Source organism: Coturnix japonica, chromosome 10 (genome assembly GCF_001577835.2).
Source record: "Coturnix japonica isolate 7356 chromosome 10, Coturnix japonica 2.1, whole genome shotgun sequence".
Taxonomy (NCBI): Eukaryota; Metazoa; Chordata; class Aves; order Galliformes; family Phasianidae; genus Coturnix; species Coturnix japonica.
In genome coordinates, this window is record NC_029525.1 from 1,672,156 (window position 1) to 1,690,665 (window position 18,510).

Consider the following 18,510-nt stretch of genomic DNA (forward strand, 5'->3'; position numbering starts at 1 on the left):
AGGGGAAGGGGAAGGGGAAGGGGGAGTGACCCCATAGTCATCAGTCTGTGCCCCCCAACCCCACCCTATGGCAAAGTCAGAGCGGGCTGTGATAGTTTATAAAGGGTTTATTAAAGTTAAACATACAAATTAATCTTTCCTTACGCTATAATCAGAGAACATCCCAAAGCAGAGGCTGAGCAGAACAGCTTCTCAGTATTCCTCCCACCCAAACAGACTCTGGTTCTGCTTCAGGCCCCACAGCTGCACATCATCCTCTCAACAGGCCGCAGATTCCCTCTGCTCATGAATCTCTTCAGTGACCTGAAGGCAGGAAGGGGAGAAGTAGTTGTGAGCTCCAGAGCTCCCAGCAGGAGCCACATCCCTTTCAACGGCCACAAAGGGGGCTCAGGAAGCTCAAACCCCCACCAGACCCATTGTACAGGCTCATCTACCTGTACTGCTACTGAGATGTGACAAAGCAACCTACTGAGTTCCCAGGCCGTTGTTCCAATAAACCAACCCAAGGACCATTTACCCCCACAAAGGCCACTCACCTCATCAGAGGCTGTCCAGAACCCCTGGTTCTCCATTTCAAGGGTCTGTGTCCCTGCTTCAGGGTCTCTCCTGTCCCACAGGATGGCCACATCGCTCCAGCCAAACCTCTTGTTCCTCAGGCACTGGGGGGAAAAGAGGAGTGCAGTGGTACCTCCAGAAATCCCTCAAGTCCCTCTTTAACACAAGTTCAGCACCACAGCCCTTACACCCACCAGGACCTCATCCCACAGAGGAGATGGACATCACCCTTACCACCAGTAGGATGACAGAAATGGTGATGATGATGAGGCTACACACAACTATGATGGCCACGCCGTACTCAGGAAAGCCAGGGGCAGGAGGGGGCTCCAGGGTTTCCTCTGGAGTGGAACAGAGGTGTTAGCACTCTTAATTTGGGTTTGCTGTTCCCACCCCCTCAAAGGATGCTCACTCACCTCCTATAGAAATAGAGAATGGATCCACCTGGAAGTCTGAGTCAGCCAAAGCCTTGTCTGGCCCAACTGCAAGAACAAGAGCCTCCAGGACCTCCAGGCTGCTGGGAGCGGGGGGCTGGAACACCACATCCCCATGGCACAGCAGGGTGCCAGGCCTGTGGTTGGGAGAAGGTTGGGATGAGCTTCAGCATCAGCTGGTCCTAATGAGTCTCCACAGCTCCCAGCTCAGTGAGGCTGTTAAGTCTGCATCTGTTCCTTAGGATGCAAAGGGCAGCCCAGGGTCTGGAAGTGATGCCTACAAAACCTCCCCAAGCTCGTATCTTTTTCACCATCCCTTTCACTCACAGGAATCCTCTTATCACTGCTTGCAGGAAGCTCTCGTTGTCTCTCAGTGCTTTTGCCACCTAGAAGAAAAACTTTGCTCAGCATCCCATCACTCCCCAGCCACAAACAGGAAGACACCCCATCTGTACGACCCCAGTCAGGGAGGTGACAACTGCTGCTGTTTATGGGGACACCCCAAAGCAGAGCCCTTCCTCCACCACTGAGGAGGACCCCATTTCTTCTCCACTTACCACATTTCCTAGAGCCCTCCTGAGCTCCTGGTGCTCAGCAGTGAGTGGATCCAGCAGCTCCCCACTGTAACGCCGGTTGGTGACCAGGAAGGAGAATGGGTAAACCTGCAGCTGCAGCCTGGTCCCTGGGGAGGTAAGAGGAGAGCAAGGTGAGCAGAAACAGCCACCAGTACCATCACCCATAGGAACAGCATCCTCACCCTGCACTGAGAGCGAGCTCAGGTCCACAGAGCACAAGGCAAGAGCAGTCAGTGCCTGCAGGACTGCAGTGGTGTTGGCATGAGTGGTGGTGTCCAGGTAGATGTCCCCAGCCACCTCCAGGTCCCCATTGATGTTTCTGTGAGGAGAGATGCTCTAAGTAAGGCCTTCCCCTGTCCTGCTGATCTGCTCATGGCCGTAACAGTCATAGAGAAAAGCCAATATTTAGGCAGCTGCTTGCCATACCTGAGCTGGCCAACAGTGACGTTCCTCACAGGGTAGAGGGCACCAAGAGACCTCATCACCTGCAGGAAGAGGAGGAGATGAGCTCATCCCCAGCCTCAGAGCAGAGCATTCACTTTCTGACAAGCTCCAGTTGAGAAGCCATCACTCTGCTCCAACCCACTTGGCGTGGGGGAACCATCCAGGCCCACCATACCTCACCAACCAGCCTCTCTGCAGGCTCCATCCCACCCAGCACTGTGAAGGAGATGGACAGCTTCTCAGGGTCCAGGCTCTCCAATGTGAAACCTGAAAGAGTTGAGAAGGCCATTCAATACCCATGTTTTCTTTGGGAGACACATCAAGCCCTGATCTTATACCAAAGCCAGCACCAGGGTGGTGGGAAGGATCAAGCTGTGCAGCTTCCCACAAGCAGATCAAGGGTAGAATCAGATGGGAAGTTAGGGGAAGCCTGAGACCTCCACCACATGGGTCTGGGATTCTATCAATGCACAGGGAGGACATTGAGTGGTGGCTGCTCTGCTTACCATTGGAGCTGATGGAATGGGGCTCCAGCCACCAGCTGAAGGCATCATGCCCTCTCCTTGCCCCTGCCACCAGTGTGCGGATGAGGTGGGAGATGCTGGGAGCCTCCACCTGGAACACAGCCTGTGCTTGCACCAGCACTGAGCCATTCCTGAGGGCAAGAAGAAGGTCCCAAGGTTTGGGTCTGCACAGCCCTGGTATAGCTCCCATCTCATCAACCCTAATCAACCCTACTCACGTAAACCCAAGGATATTTGCTTGCAGGAAGGTATCATAGGTGGACAGTATCTGGTGCAGCTGGAATAGAGAAGCAGCTGGTGGTGAGAGGCTCCTGTATTCATGCTTCACCCATCACCCCTAAGCAAACCCAGAGGGCTCAGCCCACACTCACCATCATCCTCACTTCTTTCTCCAGCTCCTTGTAGCTCCTCGAAGACTTTTTGCTTAGGTCTCTAGTGAAGGCAATACCCAAGAGCCTGAAGCTCAAGGGCAGAGTATGCACAGGGATCTTTGTCACCATGGATCCAGCATTGCCCACAGTTCTCACAAGTTGTTCTGTAGTGAAGGCTTCTCCTACCACCCAGCTGGTGGCCTTGGGAACATCATCTCCGTCTGCAAAGGGGTGCTGGGAGGTGGCAAGAGAAGGGCTAGACTTAGGATGAGCAGCAGATGTAAGCAGTGTTGGCTTAGTTGGGGCATGAGAGATAGCAATGGAAGCTGGCAGGTAGGTTGAGGATGGAGAACTGGTACTAGGTCCTACTGCAGGAGGCTTGAAGCTGGGAGGATGCACAGAGCCCAGAGTGTACTCTGGAGGTGCTGCTGGGGATGGCATCTGGGTGGTCAGCCCCACTGGGGAGCCCTGGGTCACATCTTCTGCTTTTGGATACCAGGAAACCCCAGCAGCTGCTCCATGCTGACACAGGGCTTTGGTGGCTCCAGGCTGTGGGGTGGTAGCAGTAGATGTCAGGCTTTCCCCAGCCTCAGTAGAAGCTGTGGTGCTGGGGAACCACATCCACACGGGGACAGAAGGAGCTTCAGTGAGCGATGGGCCAGCCTGGTGTGCAGGGAATGGATCACTGGGTTCCTCAAAGGTGACAGCAGAGCCCCTGAGCCCCTCTGTAGGAAGGGATGAAGCCAGCACATGGCTGACACCATCAGATGCAGCACTAGGAGACAACGATGAAACGATGCCTGTAAGCTCAGGTCCATTTCCCAGAACCTCAGCTCCGATGGTGCCCACCACCAGAGCAACTTCTGCTCCTCCAGGTGTGACAGCAGATGCCCACACAGTGCTAGGATGGGATCCATCCCAGCTGGATGTCCCTGCTGTTGGCAGTACTGAGGACACATCTAGAAGGGTCTCCAGCTGGGAAGTTTGCTCCAGTCTTTGGCTCCTTGTTGGGGTTGCAACATCAAGAGTCTCATTCTGGATGTGGGAGAAGCTGCTGGATGCAGGTGGGTTGGATGAAGTCATGCTGTCAGTGCCCAGCCCTGGTGTTGCGGTCCCAGATGGAGTTGCCAGGCTCTCAGTATCTGTCCTATTGCATAAATCCTCTTTGCCATGAAAGTGCCCCACTGTGCCCTCAGCAACCACCTGTGACCTCCTGGACTGGCCAAGCAGATCCCTATGTAGTGCCACCAGGCTGCTGCTCTTGTATGAGGCACCAGGGGACAAGGCCACCAGTGAGCCCAGGATATGGGGCAGAACAGTGATGGACAAGCAAACAGCCAGCACCAGGACAGCCCTACATCGCAGCCCACCATAAGCAGGACACAGAGCTTGGGCTGTGCCCCTACGGCCACAAAACATCCTTCTGCACCACCAAGATGTGGCACCTGCAGGGCCTGGTGGTACCACCCTGCAGCTTGGCTCTGGAGAGCCCATAAGGACAGCACAGCTGCAAAGAGGAGCAAGAGGAACTTCAGTGAGTTCCTACCAGCTTCCCATATAGGACACCATTAAAACCCCAACCCCAACCCCAACCCCAACCCCAACCCCAACCCCAACCCCAACCCCAACCCCCAACCGCCAAACCGACCAACCCCAACCCCCAACAACCCAACCCCGCCCCAACCCCAACCCCACCCCAAACCCCAACCCCAACCCCAACCCCAACCCCAACCCACCCAACCCCAACCCCAACCCAACCCCAACCCAACCCCAACCCAACCCCAACCCCAACCCACCTGACAAAGCAAGAAGAGAAAACTCCACACCACCTACCCAAGCCCTCTGCTTTTATCCCATTTCAGTTGCCCTTGGCTCCAGCTGGCCCCCATTAGCCCATCAGCACCTCCCCAGCTGAGCAATCTATTAGAGCCTTTGGGTCCAGCCCTTATTAAATCAAGGGGATTTTGCCCCTAGGAAAGTTCTGTTGTAGCTAGTGAGCTGAGACTGAAGCACAGTGTTAGAAAATGAGCCCTTTAATGAGGTGAGGTGCTTCTGGAGACCCACAGTCTTACAAAACATTAAATAAGGCAACATAACTTCATTCCCTGGGACTTTATGCATTGGTCTATCAGTATATAAAACCACATTACAGGCTTATCAACAAACACTGCTTTCCAACCTCCTTTAAAGCAGCAGCCTCCCCGTGCTGGGAGAGACCCTATTTGGCTAAGAAAAATCAGGGGTATAGATTTGGTTTGGTTTTTTTCCCCCTTTTTCTCCATATTCTTAGCTTAAAATAAATACTCCTGTAGTGAAAAAAATAATTATAACATAACCCTCATCAGAACTTGTTCCTCATCTGCTTGCAAGGCCTGAGCATGGAGCTGTAAGGTTCTAGACCATGAGGTGGGGGAAAGGCAGCCTGTCTGTCCTGGGTGCGTTTCCTGGGTGTCTGAAGCATTTGAGGGGTGTTTGTGTTATTAATTGTCCTTCAGATCTTCTTTGCAGCCCCTTTCCCAGGCAGGACTGAAGCTCTCAGCCCCACACCGTCGCTCCTTGTGCTGTGGTCTGGTGCAGTCAATGGACAAAGTCAAGTTGCTGAATAAAAAAGACAAGTATAAATTAGCATGAAAGAGGTCAAATGGAACTAAAGGACAACAAACCCATAACAGGAAGGCAGTAGGTTGCATAGAACTGGGGTCTTAAGTGTTGTCACCTCCCAGGCACAAATCCCCACCCCAAGCCCCATTCAGTGTAATATGGGTATAAATACATGAAAGCATCAATAAATGCATAACAATGAACTCACCTCTACTGGCCAACATCCGACCTCGACCCTGTAAGACACAAAGTTGTTGGTGATGCCTCCAGTTGTAGCAACAGGGACACAAGGGCAGAGTGGAATGGTCCCATTCCTGACAGCCTCCTTGGATGAAGGAGCTGGGTTTTCTTGGGAGAAGCTCGGGGGTTTTGAATGGAGGACCCTTGATTTGTGGTAGGGGCATCCTTAGGTTTTAATGAGGCATCTTTAGGTCTTAGTGACAGCGTTTGTGGTTTTAAATGGGGAATCCTTGGGTTTTAGTGGGGAACCATTGGGTTTTAATGAGAAATACTTGGGCTCTGGTGGAGAAACCTTGGGTTTTAATGGGAAATCCTTGGGTTTTAATGGGAAATACTTGGGTTTTAAATGGGAAACCTTGGGTTTTAATGGGGAATCGTTGGGTTTTAATGGGAACTCTTGGGTTGTAGTAGGGCAACCTTGGGTTTTAGTAGGGAACCCATGGGTTTTAGTGGGATATCCTTCTCCAAGCCCCACAGGGAAGGGATGGGGATCACCCTGCTACCTACCGAGCTGCTGCTGAATGGAGTGGTGCCACAGGAGGTTCAGCAGGTCTGGGTAGATGTCAGGGAGCTGTTTGAGAGCCAGGAGCTTCAACATGCGTGAGGTGCAGCTCTTGAGCTCCAGCTCCCTCAGAAGCTTCTCTTCAGAGAGTGTGGTGGGACGCAGCTCTACCTTGTGCTTCTGCAGCACCTGGTCCACAGAAGCCCCGGGAAGCTCAGGGAAGAGTTTCTCCTTCACCACGTGGATGGGAATGAAGATGGCACCTGCCCGCAACACATAGGGAAAGGGGCACTTGCAGGTGAAGGTGAAGGTCTCCAGCTGAGCCAGGAGCTTGCTGAGGAGCGTGGCTGCGTTCCGGAATGCCAGCCAGATCTCCTTGCCTTTCAGGGGCTCCTGAGGCTCAGGGTGTTTGGAGCCATTTTTGGTTTTAGGAAGGGATGTGGGTGTCTCTGCCAATGTTTCTCCTGGCTCTGTCCTCCGCAGCCAGTCCCGCAGCAGCTCCGGGGAGGACGCGGACACTGAGCATGAGATGATGCTGCACAGGGACATGTGCAAGGCAGAGAAACCCTGGTTGGCTACGCATGGCTGGGCTGGGATGTGGCAGGGGGTGGGCAGGGGGGCTTGGGGCAGCACTGGTGACATGTCCACGTGCTTTGGGTTGTGGAAAGGCTCCTGTGGGACAGAGGTGCTGGGAGACCCCTGCCACGTGTGAGGTGGGGAGCTGGGCTGGGGGGCACAGGCGGATCCCCAGGACTTCAGGATCTTGTATTTCTTGAACATGAAGGCGGCGGAGCTCTGGAAGTGACTCCTGTCCCTAGAGCTGATCTCCACCAGCTGCACTGGCACCTGGGCTTTGGTGTCCTCACCCACCTCAACTTGGCTGGGTGGCACCTGGGCTTTGGTGTCCGCACCCACCCCCACCAGCTGTGGTGGCACATTGGTGTCCTCACCCGCCTCCACCAAGCCCAGTGTCCCCTCTTTCTCCCCTGGGTCCAACATCCCCTCTGTGTGGGTGCTCCCTGTTGTCACCAGGCTCTTCTTCAAGCTCAAGTCCAATGCCACATCACCAGGGGTTGGTTCCCCTCCGCTGTCCTGAAGTCCTGCCGGTGGCTTTGGGGACACGAGCTTTGTCTTGGGACCCTCAGGGATCTTTTGGTGACAGTTTTCCCCTTCCCCACGCAGCGAGATGGATGTCACCTTGATGCCAGCAGGCTCCCAACAGCTGCTTGTATTCTGGGGTGGTGTGACCCCTCGTGGGTGCTCGTTGGGGACATCAGTGGAGCCTTCCATCCCCTCCAGATACTCCCTGTAAGGCGCCAGGCTGAAGACCATTTTGATCACTGGCATCGGTGGGGAAGGAGGGGACACATCACTGCTCCATCGGTCCCTCGGCCTCTCCTGGGGAAAAATGGCCCCACAAGGGGTGAAGTGCCCCTTGGTGGCTTCCCCAACCCCACCTTTGACCTCCTGCTGCTGGCAGGGGACAGGGTTGGCCATCATAGCCTTATCCAGACTGTAACCATCTTCTCCTTTGGGAAATGGCCCCAACAGCCCAACAGGTGTCTTCTGTGGGGTGTGGATGGGGTGGAAGGCGCTGCTGTGCCCCGTCACCACCCTCCTTCCATGGGCATCCAGTGGTGCCGTTCTCCCATCGCTGTGATGCTCAGTGAATAACGCAGCATCCACGGGGCTGAAGGCCAGTCCAGGATTTGGATGCAGGTACCTGGCTGGATGCAGAGGTGGAGGCTCAGGATCCCTTGGTGGTCCCATTGCTTTCAGTGGAGGCAACGTGGCTGGTGCAGCCAGCCGTGACACAAAGCCATCTGAGGGACTGGGATGGTGTCTCAGGAGGTCTGGGGGTTTAAGGTAAGTTCTGGGAAAAGGGGGAGATTTCCCATTCACTGTGAAGCTGAAAGCTTTGTAGAAGGAGCCTGCAGGTTGCGGGTAGGGGGGCTGTGGGTAGCAAGCAGAGGGATGCTCCCAGTGCACCTTCATCCAGGGGTCTGGGATGAAGGTGGGGATTCCAGGTGCCTTCCCCTGGTCATGCACAGCAGGGGGACCATGGTATTTCTCAAAGGCAGTGTAATAATGGGGGAGGGTGACAGGGGAAGGTGGAGGCACAGCAGACATGGCGCCCAGACCCCTCTGCAGGGTATCACCTCCCTGGGAGCTCAGCGGTGAGAAGCAAAGTGGGGCTGCATACACGGGCTTGGGAATGGCTGGTGGCTTCCTCAGTGGGAAGGGGTGGCCCTGCTGGCTGGACCACCTGTCTTGTGCCACCAGGGGGTCCCACATGGGGTGATTCTTGCCCTGCTCAGCACTCGGCCTGCCCATAGGGCTGTGGGGCTGAAGGAGCAGGCAGTGCAGGAGCTGTCTCTCCGTCTGTGGGCAGGAGAAGTAGGAGCCGTTGTAGCCGAGGTGGGTCTCAGGGCTGGCTGTGGGTGCAGGGTTGGGTTTGCAGAGCATGGAGGGGACGCCTGGGTCAGGCTCGGCCTCCAGCCGAGGTAGCTTGTGAAAAGGGACGGCATCCAGAGGCTCCGAGTGACGTTTTGAGGCCATCTATACTCCACCGAGGTGTGCAATGGGAGAGCTCAGCTGGCCTTCCTGGGTGGGGAGAAGGGAGAAAACAGGTCAGACACAGCAGGTTGCATTCACCTCTCTCTTTCCTGAAGTTATTTGTACCCTTTTGGTGTCTTGTGGTTCGGGGTGGGACCTGCAGCACCAGGCGCTGTGTGCCAGCAGGTGGAGCCGGCAGACCATTGCATCACTGCCCGACCTTCCTCACCATCACCATCATCAGCTCCTCCTGGGCATCCCATTGAGACGCCTTGAGCATCTCTCCGTGCATCCCTCCATGCACCCAGGAGCATCAGCAGACATCCCCCAGGATCTCCTGGGCATCCCACCGAGATGCCTTGAGCATCCCTCCATGCACCCAAACACCCCCAGGCATCCCCTGCCATCCCCAAAGCACGGACCAGCTCCATTTGGAACCCCCCCCCCAGCAGCCTCCAGGCCCACAGATGGGCTCAGCGTGGTGGGATCTCACCTCTTCTCCACCCCCTCTTATTATTTTCTTTCTTTTTGCGGCAAGAATCAGCAGAGAAACAGAGAAGGAAATGGAGGAAGAGAGCGTGGAGATAAGATAAAAGCCCTGTCCGCAGAAGGGGAAATGGCTCCGATAGCGGGGCAGGCTTGCTGGGGTAGATAAGGGGACTGGAGCTCGGTGGCTTTGCTGTGAAAGGGGCTTGGATCTACGGATGAGGTTGGGGAGGGAACGTGTTTCCCCCCTCATGTCCCTTGGTGCTGCTGCAGGTCCCAACACAGGGACATTTGGGATGACAGATTGAGGGGAGGGCAAACACAGAAAGGCAAGAGGAGCCCTGCAGGGTGGGAGGCTGCATCCAGCAGAAGGCAGAGCCAAAGGTGCCACCTCCACGTGCAACAAGGGTTGGGGTTTTCCCCCTTTCCCCCACATTGTGCCAACGTTCGGGATGGACACAGCACTCAAATATCGTGACTCACCCCATTTCTGCGCTTCCTTTTCCCCTTTCCCTTAAATGCAGCCATCTACAAAGAAAACCCATTGTGCAACCATCCCACGGCGGGCAACGCCAATGCTCGCATCCCCCCCAGCCTCAAATCCATCCTTAAATCACCCCTCCCAGCACAGGGAATCAGGAAGGTTGGAAAAAACCACGAAGATCATCCAATCCAACCCCACCTCATGGTGCTCGCTGAGCACATCCCTCAGTGCCACATTTCCAAACACCTCCAGGGACGGTGACCCCACCACCACCTTCGTTTCAGCCTACAGAGAAGAGGACACGGCGTGGATCCCTTGGGTGCTGCCGAGGACGTCACCTCCCCGATATCCCCTACCGACTCCGGGTCCTAAAGCAAAGCCTGTCTGCTGCTGGAACCCATCGGGAGTTTCACTTTGCAGCTCGCTCCCAACGCTGCGCACGGATGGCAAAACAGCTGGGGGTCACCGAAGCAGCGTTTTACAGCGGGAAGAAATAAAATGCAAACCTACCAGCCCTGTGCAGCAGCCACATGCTCTACACCGGCCATAAATGGGTAAAAGCCTGCAACCCAAACCCGGATTCCTTAAGCAAGAGCTGTCCCGCAGCAACCCAAGGGGAGAGGGGGTTCGGAGCCGAAGTGCCGAGCGCTGTCCCGCACTCACCTGGCGGAGCCGCATCTTACGGGGCCGCAGTGGGGAGGGGGCGGCCGGGGGGGCCCGGCACGGTGCTGCTGCCCCGCTCTGCTGCTCGCATTGTGCGGAGGAAGTGGGAGGAGGAGGAGGAGGAGGCGGCCGGAGGAGGGGGGAGGAGGGGGCGGCCCCACCACACGTGCGCTGAGCGCGTTGGGGCTCTGCCACCCCCGGTGCCGGAGCCCCATCGGGGATGTAGGTGGCCGAGGGCTCACGGCTGAGTGTTGGGCTCCGGGCTCCGGGCTGTGGTTTCATTCATAGGAAATGCGATGGAACTCGGCCAGCTTTTAGGAAACGGGAGATCAAAGCTCATTATTTGGATTTACAGTCGTAAAAAAAAAACAACATTGGTGGTGGGTTTTGCCACTCTGGACACTCAGACTGTTGGTGGAACAGATAATCCCTATCAGCTGAGCGCTGCGCCAGGAATGCTCTTCCTCACTCCAGTTCTCCTTTTGGCTTCGAGTTCAATGGGGAAAGTTTTAAGGGAAGAGAACTCCTCTCATTGCAAGGGGAGGGCACGCTCTGCCTGAGCGCCAGCCTGCTGGGTCACAGAGCCATGGAATCACTGAGGTCGGAAAAGACCTTTGAGAGCATCTATCCAACTAAATCGTACCCAAATCTTCCACTATTACCCCCAGATTTCTTAGCAGCTCTCGTTCCTCTGAGTCTGTTTTCCTTCCCCTGTAATCTCTCTAATACCATTTCCCTCCTTCAAAGACATTTACATGGTGTGACGTGCAACAAGTGGCTCTCAGCACTTCTCTAATATCCAGGGGGTATGTTTTCTACAATGATTTATTACACATTACTCTCCATATCATGTCCCTCCTGAAACAGCTCATTCTCCCTAATGTGGGTGGGTTTGGGGGTAAAAAACCCCAAATCATAGTTTTTTAGTAAATATATATTATCACTATTACAAAGACAAGTGATATGGGAGGACACAGTCTCTGGACGGTGATGCTCTGATGCTCACGGTGATGCGGTGCATGGCCAAATGGTGCTGGGATGGTGATGCAGAAGACCATGTTTGGAGGGTTTTGTTTCCTCCTGGAGATTTTGGGATAATTTAACCTGAAACTGAAACAAAAATTCAAACTCTCTCTCTGGTATGGCCCTGTCCTTCCCATCCCACCCCGCTGGTGGTGGTGACACCATCCTGGAGCTTATCGCCTTGTTAGCAGCTCTCCCCTTGGAGGCACCCCTGGAGGCAGCAATGGCCTGGATGAAGCTCTAATTATCAGGTTAATTGGAGCCGGAGAGCCATGCAGCTGCTCTTAATGCACACACTGCACATTTCCCATGGAGGATGGAGGGGTTGCATCATGTAAGGTGAGCAGTGAGACTGCTGCACTCCAGGGAGCTCTTCCCCTTCCCCAAGGGCTCGGAGCCTTCAACGAGCCCCTCAGGGCCCCATTATTTTGGGTATGGGGAGGTCCTGGAGGGCTGATGTTGGTGGATGGGGAACACCTCTGGATGAGGCACCCCATGGCACTGAGCTTCTCTCTTTGCACTCACGCATCCTCCCCTAGGATAGCAAACAGGACCCAGAAAAGCATCATTATAGATGCAGGAGTCATTATCTCTAGATAATTAACCGCAGATAATGAGATATCCCCCCAGCAACAGCCAAGTGGTTGTAATTCCCCAAGAGACACAACACATCACTGCATTAGGTGATTCTTTCCCAACCCTATTATTTTCCCATAGCAAGGAGAATTTTGGCAGCCCCGTCCCAGAATCAAGATCCCTCCATGAAGGAAAAGCCAATGAGGTAGAATATAGGAAGCCACCCCAGAGCTGTCTGCCCTAGATCTTGCATAACAGGGAGTAACCATCCCATATTCTCTGGACCCATCCCTGATGTCTTTTTCCATCCTACTCCACCCCCTTTTGCACAGGAGCCAGTACCTCCCCTCTCCTTTCTGTCCCAGTTCCTCTTAAGATGGAGATCAAATGGAGGGTATTAAACAGATTATCATTAAACATAGGGTAAAAGAACAAGTTTGGGATCCCAGCCCACATACAGTGCTGAGGGTGCTGTGTATGAACCCAACACCATTCCTTGCCTTGGGACCCTGCCAAGCCCTCTTGGCCAAGTAACTTCCTGTCTTCTTTCTTCCCTCCTGGGCTTTTTCCATGCCTGGGTGTGTTTCCACGCCATGAAGCTCCATGGAAAATCCCCAGCAGAGGAGAAATGAGGTGGCATTCCCTGCTGGAAAACCCCACTGACTTCCACCCAGCATCACTGCACACCTTGGGTGCTGAGCCTGGTGGCACCCACAGCTACATGCCCTTCCCAAGATGTGAGGATGCTCCATAGCCTTGGCTTTATGGCCATTATCTGGCCTTGTTGAAATGGATTGGGCTGGGGTGGGACGTCCAATGGCTCTGCACCTCTGTCCTGCCTAGAAAGATTCATTTTAACCCAAAAAGCCAAGGTAGGGAATTCTGCTGTCCACACAAATCCAACAGGAGCACCTTCCACAGGGCATCAGCTCTCCAGGCCCAGGTGTTGAATGCCCATAAAAAGAAAACAGCAACTTGGCAAGCACCAGAAACCCATCAATCACCTCCAAATCTCCATCCCACGCAGCAATTTTCAGTGCCCGGAAGGAAAAAATAATAACAAATGATCGAAGCTCTTGGCAGTGCCCAGCACAGTGTTTCAGATTCAGGTTTGGGATGCTGGAGCTGCTCCAACATTGTGGTTTGGGATCCGAGCTCTTCTCTTCCATCCCTCTGTCATCACGTTGGTGGCTTTGGAGCTCACCTGCCAGCTCCCACATCTTTCTGCTGGGAAATGTGTGGAGAGGGGATGGTGGAGGGATCCCATAGCTGTGGTTATGTCACATTGTGGGGCTCAGGGGTCACCTGGAAGGGATTCACAGCCCAAAGTACAGGCACCCATCTCCTGGGTGGAAGGTTGCTGGTCTCACCAGCTCCAAAAGCACCTCTGACGTAAGAAATCAGGTGAAAAGCCTTGGAGAGATAAGGCAGAAGTCACCTGAAGGAAAACAGGGCTCCTGCTGGGTACCACGCTGCCAAGTGGGACAGGGACAGACCAGATGCTGGCAAAGTGCACCCAGGTGCACACAAATGTGGGTGAAGGATCAGGGTCGGGTGGAAAAATCAATAAGGTTCTGGGGGAGGATGGAATAAAAGCCATAAGAAAGAAAGACAGCAAAGCCACAAGATATTTGCTTTTGGAGGCAGGTGCCAAGAGGTGGGAAAAGGTTTGGGCAGTTCTCTTGTCTTGGAGAATTTCAAGCAAACCCGGCTTTGATGTGACACGTCCTGCTGTCTCACAAGGCTGTTTCATCAGTGTTTTGGTGTCTCCATGCAAGAGGGGCAGCCCAAAACCACAACCTTTGTCCCTGAGCAGATAATTAAGGGGCTGGCTTTCATTTGCTCTGCTTTGAGAAGCCCAGTGCACAACACAGCAGGTCCTGGGTTTCCAGACCTTTCATCAGTGTAGGTAAATCCCAGCCCAGGGTTTGGGACTCTTCATTGTTATAAAACCCATCACTTTTCCCATCTGCAGCAGAATATCCATGTTAGGAACATGGTCCCAGCAGCTCTCTATGAGGTGATTCCCATCTCTTAGGTGCCCACCTCGGACCTCTGAGCTCCAAGCCATGATGAGCAAGTGAAACCGTATTGACCATGTGCAACGACGGCCATCCCACCACTGCTTCCAGCCACGCTGGCTGAATCCAGCTCCATCCCAACGCATCTCATCCCTTGGCAGGAGCTCAAGCTCAAGCCTGCTCCACCAGGAAGCTTTCTGATGAGAGATTTTTTCCCCCAGTGCCCTGCAACGTGAGGGTAAAATTCCCCATAGCCTTCAGCCCTCCCATCACACCTGAGGCCATCTCAGATGCTTCCTGGTCAGCTGGTCTGACCTCTTCCTCACTCCTCACCTTCTCCAAACATCTCCTATACCTTCTCCAAGCAGGTCACTGAGTGTCCTGGGGTTGGGTTAGGCATAGGATGCCCTATAAACACCATTTGTCTCTATGGGACAGAGCTTGGTGATACCATCACTGGATGGCCATAAGATGGTGGCTGGTTCAGTGCCCATCATCATCCTCCCCTGTAAAAGCAGTGTGAGCAGCACAGCCCTCAGCACCCATCAGCTCCTCTTGAGTGCCCCAAGATCTCCCTAGAGGTGGGAGATTTGGGGGAATACCTTGGGAACACCCATCATCTGTCCTCCTCATTTCTGCTATCACCTCCAGCTTACTTTGGGTGTGATGGGCACCTCTATCTGCAGTCCCCAGCTCCTTATCTTTAAGGACCTCTTCCCTTCTCCACTCTGAGAAGGGATGCTGAGCCCAGATATGGATCTCATGGCTCCCAGCTGTGCTGGGGTGGCCCTGTACAAGGACAGGGAGATAGGGGCCACCCAGAACAGCCCCAAAGCCCTGAACCACCTAATGCATGGAGTGGGATATACCTGTCACCATGGGATGGTGGTGCCAAGGAAATGGGGAGCCCCAAACACGGCTCTTGGGGACTTCATCCCCATTGAAATCCAGCCCTGGCATGTCCTGCTTCTCAGGAGCCATGGAGCCAGCAAAGCAAACACTCACTGAGAGCTCTTGAGCCGTGTCAACAAACAAGCAATTAAAAGATGAAATAAATCTTCCAGGTGTGCAATCTTTCTATTTAAACACCTTTCGGGACTGGAGTTGCTCCAATGCTCCTGACCCCACGCTGTCTGTGAGCTCCCTGCCCTGTGAGCCCCAAGCCTGCTTTTCTTTCCCCTCACTTATTGCCTTTTTCCTCTGGGATTAGTCAAAGCGGAGGCCCCAGCCTGGCAGGATGAGGTGAGTGAGGCAAAGCAGCAAGGAGAAGCCATCAATGCCTTGTGCCAAAACCCTTCAGGCTTTCAAAGGACGAGGGTTTGGCCATCCCTGGGAGATCTTGGGGGCACAAAGAGAGACTGAAGGCCAGAAGAGCCGACCAGACAGGGAAGTGAAAGAGCCCGAGATAGCACTGCATCCGTCCCAGTGGGCTTTCAGTAATCACAGCTGCTTTCGCTTCTCCTCTGTACTCCGATAGTTCCTTTGTAGGCAGGTTTTGGTTCCTCCCCATACCCCCCCTCCGCCTTCCTCGTTTCAAGGCCAAGCCCTCAAACCACTTCAGGCTTTATTTCCAGTTTCTAAACCGCAGAGATGCCACCAGTTCCCATGCTCTGTGCTGCTCTCTGCCTGGCCCTGGGATCTCCATCCCCAAGGAGGATGTGATGGGGAATGCGATGGGGATGCTCATGGGAGAAGGACGGCAATGCTTTCTTTGGGAGAAGAACGAGGATGCGTTTGGAGCAATAGCAGGAAGAAAGGGGTGAGAAGTTTCTCAGTGACATCTGGCTTTTCTAAGAGCTTTGACTTCCAAAGAAACAAATCACAGCCAAGTCCATCCCCAGGCTGAGTCAGTGAATCACTGACAAACACACCACCTCTCCACCTCCATCTTCCATTCCCAGGGCACAGACAGGAGCTGCTGTGTGCCCGGGGACCACCCAGACCCCCTCTCACAACTTCAACAGAACCATTTACTTTTCCTTTGCTTTGAAGAAGCACCGTAACAAAACCCAGCATCGGAACCAAGCGTGGGCTCTGTTCTGCTTCTGTTAACTTTAATGCCCACGCATGCAAACGATGGATGAGAGTCAATATTGACTTTCTGCTGCAGCGAGCACCCGTGTTCATCGACTGTGGTGGGGCTGGGCTTCACATTCACACCCTGAGTGAGCAGAGAGCAGGAAGAGCTGGGCCACGGAGCATCACTCATGCAAAATCACCACCATTCAAGCTGCAGAGACCTGAGCCCAAAAGCTCCCTACTGAAGCCTGGTGGCACCATGGGGAATCAAGGAGCCCTGAGCCGGGAAGTCCCCAGGCATCACTAGTAGGGAAGGGAGAAGAAGGGACTTCCCAGGGCAGATGGGGAACCCCACAGCATTGTGTGCTGCGGCTGAACCTGCTGCCTTTATAAAGGGGGTGTTCGTGCCCAGGGCTGAGTTGCAATGCGGTCACAGCACAATTGATGCATGGCCAGGATCTGGGCTCCCTTCCATCGCATTCCTTGGTGCTGACGATGTTTGCTTTCTTGCCCCAACCTTATCGCGCTGTGGTTTGTGAACTGCAGTTCTCCAAAGCCATAAAGCCAGCCCGGTGCAAAGGAAACCAACTACACACCTGAAAGCTGCTGTTCTTCAGTCCAGCTGGAGCTCCCCCAGCACAAACCATCCAAAATGCTGGTGGAGATGTTACATGGAGCTGCTGGGGCTTAGGAACAGCATCATCCCCATGGCCAGACCTTTGGCAGCAAGGGGAAGCACCCCAAAGCAGAACAGTTCACAGATGCCAATGCCCAATACACTCTGCCTGAAGCTGGGTTATCCAGACACAAAGCACCATGGCATCTCTGCCCTCCTCCAGGCCCCATCAAGCCCAGCAGCAGATGGGTGAGGCTGAGCTTGGAGTGGGAGACAAGGATGAATGAAATCAAAGCATGAATGAATGAAACTGTTTGCTTCTTTTGCTGTTTTAGCACAGAAAAAAAATAAAATTATATATATATATATATATATAAAATAAAACAAAAATCAGGCCAACGTTTTCTGCCCTGGGGCTGCTGGCACATACCTTGCAATGGGTGGGGATGGGTGGCTGTGCTATTGGTGGATATAGGAGATTGCTTCAGTCCTCTGCCTCCAAAGAGGAACTTAACTGTTTCTTATGTTTGCCCTGAAGGAAAGGCGGTTTTGGCAGCCCTTATCCTACCTTGTAATGCTATCAGGACGTGCCTCCAACCTGACATCACAGCAGGATCTTTCAGTGACACATTCAGCCGCTGTTTCTGCAGCCTAGAGCAGACAGACCGGGCACAGCATCCCTCCAGGTGAGTCTGTGCTGTGCACCTCAGGCAGTTTCGAAGCCTTCCTCTCATCCCCTCAGGCTCTGCTCAGATATCTTGCCATTGAGGCTCCATACATTTGCAGGACAAAGGACCAACTCTCCGTATTCAAGGATCTCCAAATTCTTTCCAAGCCTTCCATTAGCCTCCCAACTAGCCCCAAAGGCAACCTCTTATCTGGGCTGTCAGGCTATCCAGAATGGAACTCCTCATCTGAAAAGGACATATTATTTCTGAATGGCAACCTCTTATCTGCGCTGTTAAGCTATTCAGCATGGAACTCCTCATCTGAAAAGGGCATATTATTTCTGATCAGTTATCAGAGTTCGTACTCTGCAGCATATGCTTTACACATCCACCAGCACTGGGGGAAGTGGGTGATACCTGCCAACGTGCCTGGAACAGCTCAGAACAGCAAGACAGATCTCAAACAGCTCAGCACTCCCACCAAGGACGTGGTGTTTAGGCTCGGTATGAGAAACACTGCGGGGTTTGTTGCATTGCCAAACCACAGGCAAGGAGGGAGGATAAACAACCTGAACGACAGGAGATAGCATGGCAGAGCCCACGAGGTCCAGTTGCAACTACAACATGTGCTTCTTTGTAACGAGGAGAAACATTTGTTACAAAACTCAAGGAAATACAAGAGGCATCTCTTGTAACACCGGGACTCCTGTCAGCTCTGCTCACACCAGGCTCCTTCTGCCTGTATTCCCAGCTCAGAACCCCTAGTTCTCCATCAGTGGAAGAGCCAAAGTGGGAAAGTTTGAGAGGTTTTTATTTGTGTGGAATAGATAAGGAAAGCAAACATACCCTGATAACCTCTTACCTTGTGTGTAGTAGCCTGAAGGTTGTCCTCACAGGCAAGATGGATGTTCTGTACCACAGGCCTTAAATTTGGCTGGATTTAGTTGTAAATACTGAGTCAGCAGTGCTCTGCTGCAGTGATCTGTTCAGCCGCCCCATCTTGGTCCCATTCTCTGCAGGGACAGGCTCATATTTCCAATGGAAGGCTGGGATGGGGGAGCCCTGGCTACCCTGGTCCACGGGGTCACATGGATTTCCCAATTTCTTCAGGCCAGAAGGTTAATTTTCAAGCTGGAAAGCACTGTTGTAGGC

At 53.6% G+C, this 18,510-nt stretch overlaps 2 protein-coding genes across 3 annotated transcripts; both read right to left on the minus strand.

The window, feature by feature from the left end:
* Positions 1-89: 89 nt before the first annotated feature.
* Positions 90-4,813, minus strand: LOC107318572. Its single transcript, XM_015872562.2, has 13 exons — positions 4,700-4,813; positions 2,904-4,410; positions 2,751-2,809; positions 2,515-2,663; positions 2,184-2,275; positions 1,991-2,049; positions 1,747-1,883; positions 1,547-1,671; positions 1,317-1,375; positions 972-1,126; positions 790-896; positions 537-659; positions 90-303 (listed from the first exon to the last, which is right to left on the minus strand). The coding sequence occupies exons 2-13, from the start codon at positions 4,395-4,397 to the stop codon at positions 259-261; spliced, it is 2,604 nt and encodes an 867-aa protein (XP_015728048.1). The 5' UTR covers positions 4,398-4,410; positions 4,700-4,813; the 3' UTR covers positions 90-258.
* A 105-nt stretch (positions 4,814-4,918) lies between these two features.
* On the minus strand, positions 4,919-18,328 carry C10H15orf39 (chromosome 10 C15orf39 homolog). 2 transcript variants are annotated; one of them, XM_032446967.1, is made up of 4 exons: positions 18,221-18,328; positions 6,252-8,850; positions 5,713-5,740; positions 4,919-5,501 (listed from the first exon to the last, which is right to left on the minus strand). In XM_032446967.1, exons 2-3 carry the CDS (start codon positions 8,803-8,805, stop codon positions 5,715-5,717), a joined length of 2,580 nt encoding a protein of 859 aa, XP_032302858.1. In that variant the 5' UTR covers positions 8,806-8,850; positions 18,221-18,328; the 3' UTR covers positions 4,919-5,501; positions 5,713-5,714. The 2 variants fall into 2 exon arrangements, with proteins under 2 accessions (XP_032302858.1, XP_015728049.1); XM_015872563.2 differs by lacking the exon at positions 18,221-18,328 and adding an exon at positions 10,436-10,701.
* Positions 18,329-18,510: the final 182 nt, after the last annotated feature.